The sequence below is a fragment of the Lathyrus oleraceus genome, unplaced genomic scaffold (assembly GCF_024323335.1).
Source record: "Lathyrus oleraceus cultivar Zhongwan6 unplaced genomic scaffold, CAAS_Psat_ZW6_1.0 chrUn0426, whole genome shotgun sequence".
NCBI lineage: Eukaryota > Viridiplantae > Streptophyta > Magnoliopsida > Fabales > Fabaceae > Lathyrus > Lathyrus oleraceus.
This window is the reverse complement of record NW_026112817.1, coordinates 18020-26931: the sequence shown is the minus strand read 5'-3', so window position 1 is coordinate 26931 and position 8912 is coordinate 18020. Positions and strand designations below refer to the sequence as shown.

Below are 8912 nucleotides of genomic sequence, written 5' to 3'. Positions count from 1 at the left end.
GAATACATGGTAAGATTGAGTTCCAAATTGGGAATCCTGTCTGTGAGATTGTTATTTGAAATGAACATGAAAGACACTGTTTGCAATTTTTCCTAAAACCAGTGAGATTGTTATTTTGAACTGGAGGACACCACCAATAGTGCATGAAATATAAAAATGATATAAAATTTCATCTTAATTTTACTAATTTAATAAAGAACAAATTTTAAAGAATAAAAAAAATATATGCGTACAAATGTTTTATATAATAACGGTGGAAAGTAACCGTTGTAATATTGTGTCATCAAAGTTATTTTTTCTAGTAGTGCATGTTATTAGGTATTAAGTTGATAACATATAATGATTACATTTCCATACGAAAAGTAACAAACTTGAAAGCTTAACAAAACACAATCAAACTCTATCGAGGTATTCATCCTATCCATTATTCTAAAACATCAAAGCATGCACTCATCCAGTACGGTACAGCTAGAGATTCTGCACAAACACAAAAAAACAAACAAAAAGTTAAAACTTTAAAACAAAATCCTCAAAACATTGAAATTGGATAAGTGAAATATATAGATTAACTTAAATGTGCAAACTACAAATATATTATGAGATTGAACATTGCATAAATTGTTCAGATATAAATTTATATCACGCATATATCCCAAAGTCCAAAATTCAGTATAAACTTATATTAACAGTGGTAATGATAAACTACCTGTTCATCGTACATTCACTCCTTCCACCACATGAAGGCTTTCAATATCAAAGTGTTCAAGAATTTGGAATAGGTTTCTCTCCAAGAGGATAGTAAAAATATTGAGCTTACCAAGCCAACAAAACCAGTGAAGAATCCTATCCCCATGCTCATGTATAATGCTTCCAAAAATATTGAATTCTCATCTCCAACATCATCAGTTGGTGGCACTTGATGTTTTGGTGGGTCTTCTCCTGGATATTTTCTATCAAGTGGTTCGCCACACAGATCAAAATTTCCTTCAAAACTTGAAGCATTGAATGTCTGCAACTGTGTTCCAATTGGAATTTTTCCAAAAAGCTGATTGTTTGACAAATCCAACATAGTGAGACGATCAATATAAGTTAAACTAGAAGGAATTCTGCCTGATAAGTGATTTCTTGACAAATCAAGAAATTCTAGGAACTTTAAGTTTCCTATGTTAGATATGATTTCCCCACTGAGATTGTTACTTGACAAATTTAAGGAAATCAAACCACGTAAGTACTCTATTTCAGTTGGTATTTTCCCTGTCAGATGGTTACATGAGAGATCAATGCTTTTTAGAAAAACATCTGCGTTTGTGTAAGGTCGGTCTACACCTTTCCATGTCAGGAATAAGTTGAAAACATAACTCATGTAAAAAGTTCCATTCCCGGGATTATACAAATGCAACATTGATGTAGTTGAGTTCACGAAGTTTTGAGCTATTGAAGTAAAATTTTGTACGCAAGTTGGGATTCCTCCTGATAAGTTATTTAGTGACAAATCCAAGACTCGAAGCTTTCTCAAATAACATAGATTCAAAGGTATATTTCCGTAGAAGTTATTGAATCGAAGGCTTAAGATGACTAACTGTTGCAAGCTATCTCCAATCCATGAAGGTATTTGACCATGAAACATATTTTCCCCAAGGTCCAGAAAAGCCAACTTGTTTGAGCAATTCTTCAATGAGGAAGAGAGTTGACCACTTAAACTATTATTTCTTAAAATCAAAGCTTCCATGCTAACAAGGGTTCCCATTGAGAAGGGAATGTTTCCAGACAACTTGTTATTGCTCATGTCAACATATTGTAATGAGGTTAAATTACTCCAACAATCCGGCAACTCACCTTTTAATTGGTTGTTTGATATATCAAAAATTACTAAAACGTTAGGATTATTTTTGTTGCATAGAAAAGAAACAAGATCTGAAAATTTATTATCGGAAAGATAGAGTGTTCCTGCTTGAAGTAAATAAGAAGGAATGTGACCTTGTAGTTTATTTGAACTCAAATCTATATAAGAACTTTGGACTAGCTTGAGTTCCAAATTGGGAATCCTTCCTGTAAGATTGCTATTGGGAATGCTCACGACAGACAGTGTTTGCAATTTGCCCCAAAACCAGTGAGGTATTGGAGGTAGATTACAGACATTTGAAAGGTAAAGCGATAATAAATGATTTTGTGTTTGAAGCCAATTAGGAAATGTAAAATCAAAATTGCAAGATGAACAACCAAAATATATTAATTGAAAAGGAGGAACCCATTGATCACTAACTTTCATAGTCAAGGAGTTTTGAGACAAATCTAGGTTCTTCAATTTGGAGAGGTTTGTGAAATGAGATTCAGAGATTATACCTTCAAAAGAGTTATCGCCCAGGCCCAAAATCTCTAACTCTGTAAGCAATCCGATGCTCGTGGGTATTTCTCCAATGAGTTTATTTCCACCAAGTGATAACCATCTCAAAGACAAGGGAAAAGAAAGGTCCGGTAACGTGCCAGAAATATGATTATACGATAATGACAAATGTTGTAAGGAGGATACATTTCCAATGGATTTAGGGATGCCCTCTATACTATTGTAAGGCAGATTGAGTGTCACAAGTGAGTGCATTGAAGTGCCAAAATCATCTGGAATGACACCTCTTAAAAAGTTATGAGACAAGTCAAGGTACTGAAGATTGGAACTGTAATTAAATACCCAGTGGAATATCATCGATGATGTTAACTGATTCTTATCTACATCAAGGATAGTAAGATAAGTGGAAAAGTTCAAATGGGAATCAGATAACAAAGGGATATTGACGTCAGAAAGGCCACATTGACTTAGAGACAGCTTTTCTAGGATTGGAAGCTTCCCGATGAATTGCAAGGCGTGATGAGCAGAATCGTTGAGATTTTGAACTCTACTCAAGTCAAGATTTCTCAAAAAAGAGAGGTTGGATAGCCACTCAACATTCGCTTGAGTTCGCCACTTGATTCTAAGATCAGAATTGTAACCGAGCATAAGAGACTCCAACAATGAAAGATTTCTGAGTTGCATAGGGATATCTCCAACAAGATTATTGTGGCTGAGATCTAGGTCTTGCAGTTGTGTGAGATTTCCAAGTTGAAAAGGAATTGCTCCACTGAGTTCATTGTAGCTGAGATCAAGGTGTTGCAATCGTAACAGATTTCTAAGTTGAAAAGGAATTGCTCCACTCAATTCATTGTCGCTGAGATCAAGGTGTTGCAATTGTGTGAGATTTCCAAGGTGACAAGAAATCTCGCCATTATAAAAGCCATTTGAGAGATTAAGGTATTGTAATTTACTCAAGGAGCAAATAAATTTTGGGATTTCACCTCTATTATTCAAAAAACTAAGGTCTAGATAATTTAGATGTTGAAGCATGGCTATTGAAGGATTGATGTCACCGCTCAAATATTTTGAAGAAGATCCATGCAGATCAAGTCTTTCAACATAACCTGTTTGGTTATTGCATTCAACTCCATTCCATTTGCAGCAATCTGCATTTGGATTGTTCTTCCATGTGGACAACAAGCCAAACTCATCATGAAGACCTTGTTTGAATGTGAGGAGTGCATGTCTCTCCCTCTCTTTGCATTTCATGTCTCCATTTTCTGTTGTTGAGTTGAACTTGGAAATGGAGGACAACACCAATGATGCATGAAATATAAGAATGATATAAATTTTCATCTTAATTCACTAATTTAATAAAGCACAGATTTTCGGTAATGATACTATATTCTAAGAGTTATACAAGTCCATATATATAAAGAAATATGTTCAATAGAATTTTTTTCTCTCTGCTTTCTCTTATCTTAAATTTGTAATATCCATTTTCTTTGATTTTAATAAATTTCATTTTTTTTTGTTTGCCCAATGGACGGGATTTTTATATTACCATTTCAGTATTATCAGTTTTGGCTTGCCCATTGGATGATTTTTAATTTATTAGTCTTTCCTTACTATACATAATTGTAGCCAAATGTTTATCGTCCATTCATTTATGCTCAAATTACTCCATAATTAAAGATAAGATTTTGTCATTTCTACAATTTTAATTTTTAATGAATGAAACTAGATAAATAACTTTAAACTTGCAAATTTCACTATTCTTTTGTTTTAACACGTTTATTTTTTTTACTTTTCAATTGAATATATTAGTTTCTACGGTGTCTTTTTATAATAGTTGTTAATTCTTTTAAATTTTGTAAAATACATAATTGTAATTACAAGAGAAAAACTTGAATGGAAATAAACATAAATTCATACTTTTAAAAACATTCAATAAGAAATGAAAAAATTTAAATTTATTTAATTTAACTTTTTTTAATCAAAATTATGAGTGATTGTGATTATAAAAAAGAGAGAAAATGTCATTTTTATTATTTTAATTAATAAAAAGTTATGATTGGTTATTTTTAAAAGTACATTATGTTTGTATCTATATATATATATATATATATATATATATATATATATATATATATATATATATATATATATATTCTTAATTATGACCTTCAAAAATTCATCTTTATTTTCTTTAAAATCAAAACACATACTATTTTTTTTTCATATCATGATTTTGAATATTAAAAAAATGAAAAAAAAATTTGAAATATATATTTTACTTAAATCTTATTTATTATTTTTTGAAATAATTTTTGAATTATAAAAAAGAAAAAAAATTCATATATATTTTCAATATAATATTTTACTCATTTTGAATAAAATAATCTAACAGTCCAACACTTACTCCAACTTTTAAATATATTGTCTCAAATTTTAAAAATAAAGAGATGCGTGAATCTAAACACTATTAAATATTTTTGGTTTTAATAAAATCATACCAAAAATAAAAGTTGAAACAAATATCTTTAGTGTCAAATTAGTTATTGCACAAATTTTAAAGACTTGTCAGTGTTTATTGATATCAAAATATTATAGAGTATGTAACATTTTTCAATTATATTTATATACTTCACTATTACATTCTTCATGTTAAGACGAACAAGTAAATTAAAGACAAAAAATAATATTATTGGTTTCTCACATCCATATGAGTGTCAAAGAGACATGAGAATCAGAATATAAAAAATGATCACATGTAATATCTTTTAGAGTTATTAAAATTTACAAAAATTAAATTATAAATATCATTGTCAACTTACAAGCATATACATTTTCTTTTAAATAAAACGTTCATTTTCATTGTTGATTAATTCATATTGTTGTCTATATTATAATTCATAATAAATTATTATAATATAATTCTTTAACTATATTTAAAAATAAATAAATATGATTTAAATTAAATATGAATCAAATAAAAATTAATTTTTAACTACACATCACGCAGGTCTTATTCTAGTTATATTTTATTTTTAAAAAAAAACTATTAAATAATTGCTCAGACACTTGTGGCCAAGAAAAAAATTAAGAATATGATTTTGAGAAATATTTGTAATTGTTAGTGTTTATGTTGAAATTGATTTATATTAAAATTATATATTGATTCAAAAATTAAGAATATACAAAATCAAATATAATACGGTTTTAAAATTGGAACAAATTGTGTGTATATATTTTAATAGTAAATTTTATTAATAAAATCTATTATATTAATTGTTTTTTAATTAATAAAAAATTTCGAAATACAAATAGAATATAATTAGTTTAATTTAAACTATAGTAGATTCACAGTTGTAACCTAATTTTTATGACCCATTCATTTAATGCTCTGTTGAAATCCACATGCAAAGTTATGATTTTGTCATGTATTCCATTTCAACTCTTAATTGATGGAACAAAACCAATTTCTTGATCAATAATTGCTTACCTACATCGTGTCGCCTGAAAAAATTGAAAAATATTTGAAATTGTTGGAGCTACTATGTCACGTTCACATCTCTTTTCCTTCCATGCACGATATATCTAATGTTAAGACAATCAGATAGAAGAAATAGATTTTTCCAAACATACAAAAACGACACCTAATTTTAATCATTTTTTCATTCTAATAAAAAAATAAGAAAATAAAATAAATAAATAGGTTGGCACCCGCCAACCCATCACCTTGGTGGGGTAGATTATATTTATAAGTTCAATTTCACTTGACGGATTTGTTCGTCCCTCCTTTTCTTAAGGGCTTAAGACGGATTTGCTCGTCCCTCCTTTTCTTACGGGCTTAAGACGACATGGACTAGACGGCTTATTTTGCACCCTTACTTCTGTTATGTTAGTTTTAATATATTATATTTTATCGTATTTTTATACTATTAATATTAATAAAAAAATTTATAATTTTAAATCAGTCATTGAAATAGTACTGAACTTCAACTGATTTATCTTTTAATCATATGATTTGAAATTTAGATTTATTTTTGCATCTGCGGTCAAATCCTCTCGACTCCCCCAACAATTTTTGGATAAAAATTTCTCAGTGATGAAATCTAAAAAATCTATTCTAAATGTGATTGAACAAAATTTTAAGTGGGCAAATCTTGATCCTACTTTATCACTTGTTGCATTTAGAGGGGATTTCTCTACGGCTACTCGGAGGCTTGATTTTTCAGATGATGAACGAGCGCCAGACTCAGACTCTCCTACTAAATTGGCCCTATAGAATCTTTCTCCTATGCACTCATTTTCATTATTGGACATAGTTATCTCTCCTCCTTCATCTTTGGATTGTAGTGTGGATTTTGCAGATACTCCATATATTAGACAAGCGTCAGACTCTCCTTCTGAACATGCTTTAGTGCATCAATCTCCCGGAGTCTCCACTCCTCTGTTGGATTCAAGTATTGTTAGTCCTCTAACTTCCGTTGGAGTTTGTATGCATGGTAGTTTTCCCAGAGCTATTCTTGAGGAAGACTTGAGTTCACAATGTCTTAAGTTCTCCAAAAGTCTGAATTGTGCTCCTTTTCTAAGTGCTTCGAGTCATTTACGCACGACATATTCCTTAATCTCCAGAGTTCTTTGATTCTTTAGATAGAAATAAATAGCCAAGGTTTTCAAAATTTCCAAACAATTAGGTTGTATTTTTGTGCTTAGTTCTAAGACTGAGGTTGAGCGTTTAGTGGGCCTAGAAAAAAGTGATAGGCAATTGAGATAGCTAGATTGTTTAGGAATTGTGTTCTATATTGAATAGGTATTTTAATATTCATAGGTTAAGGAGTAAGATTAAGTATATTAAGGTGAGAGGGCTCATTCTCTCTAAGTCTTTAGTCTTCATAGCGATCCAGGAGTCTAAGATGGGTGGTGTTTCTGATCTTTTGTCTATTCCTTATGGGAGAATTATTTTTTGTAATTGGCGTTTTTCTCTTTTTTTAGGTAAAGTTGATGGTCTCCTTTCTATTTTTTGTACCTCTAATGGATCATCTCTCTTTTGTTTTGTTGGTCCTGGGAACTTGGTGTCTATCTTTAGTGGGGGTGGATAAGACTACTTGTTTTATCGTTAATATAATAATATTTATTATAAGTGTATCCCATGAGAGAATAGGGCTTTATGGAGGGACCTCGTATTAAGGAGGGACATTCATGGTGGGGATGTATGGTGTGTTCTAGGAAACTTTAATTTAGTATGTTCTTTGTCTAAAAGAATCGGAGGGGATGGTTATGTTCACAATGTTAGTAAATTGAGTTTCTCGAGTTAACCAATCATCTTTGAGATGGATTTTCTTGATCTCCCCCTTCTTGGTAGGAGTTTTACTTGGTACTCGTCGTTCAATGGGGGTTGCGAGCCATCTAGATATGATCTTTATATCAATAGATTGGTGGGAGTTGTGGGGGACAACGTCTCAATGTGCTCTGCCTAGATATGCCAAATCACTATCTTATTGCTTCCGGATATTCCAACCAAATATGAGGTTTTAAGCCTTTTTATTTTAATAACCATTGGCTTTCTCTTCCCCCTTTTCCTGAGTTGGTTCTTAATAGTTGCTCAAGTTTCCACTCTTCTAGTTGGAAAGCTTTCGTCCTTAAAGAGGAGCTTAAACCCTAAAAGATGCTCTAAAAGCTTGGAATCATCAAGTTTTTGGTGACCTTGATACCCAAATAGATTCCTTCATGGAGGAGGTAAATCATCTAGATCCAGAGTTGAGCATGATGGGCTTTCAATAGGGGTGATAGCTTTTAGGAAGAAAAGTTGTCAAATATCTGATCCCTTCTTTGGAGAAAATATGTTTAGCTTTTTCAGAGGGTTAAAGTCAAGTGGCTTAAGGAGGGTGGTTCTAACTGCACATTAACTTTCACCTCCTCTGACTGCATTGTACAAGGCAACCATACCCTAATGAGGATTGGTGCAACTAATCTTCATCACAGCCTATACATCCTCATCTTGCCTACCTCACCCAAAACTGCTTTTCAATTCAATTGTAATTCTAGTTCCCATGCCCACATCAATAATTATACCCTTTTGCACAATAGACTTGGACATCCCTCTAATGAAGTTTTACTTCAAATCAATAAAAAAAATCCTTTAACTAATTTTTCTAAAAATTCTTTACCATGTGATGTTTGTTTTTATGCTAAACATAAGAGATTACCTTTTCAGGACAGTATAAGTGTTTCCCTTAAACCTTTTGACCTTATTCATATGGATATATGGAGACCTTTTTCCATACCTTCCATGAATGGTCACAAATACTTTCTAACTGTCATTGATGATCACACTTGTTATTGTTGGATTTTCTTAATGAAACTTAAATCTGAAGCATCCTTGTTAGTTTAATCTTTTATTAAATTTGCTCAAACTCAATTTACACAACCATCAAAGTAATCAGTCGGATAATGGCCATGAATTTACTTTAAAACATTTTGATGTCACTAATGGTATTCATCACCAAACTTCTTGCATAGATACTTCCCAATAAAATGGCTTAGTTGAACGTAAACATCAACATTTGCTAAATATCAC

The 8912-nt window shown here is 31.1% G+C and overlaps 1 protein-coding gene across 1 annotated transcript; it reads right to left on the bottom strand.

Annotated features, from left to right (window-relative positions):
* Positions 1 to 285: 285 nt before the first annotated feature.
* On the bottom strand, positions 286 to 3772 carry LOC127114224 (receptor-like protein EIX1). The gene is made up of 2 exons (XM_051046546.1): positions 707 to 3772; positions 286 to 477 (listed from the first exon to the last, which is right to left on the bottom strand). Exon 1 carries the CDS (start codon positions 3680 to 3682, stop codon positions 722 to 724), a length of 2961 nt encoding a protein of 986 aa, XP_050902503.1. The 5' UTR covers positions 3683 to 3772; the 3' UTR covers positions 286 to 477; positions 707 to 721.
* Positions 3773 to 8912: the final 5140 nt, after the last annotated feature.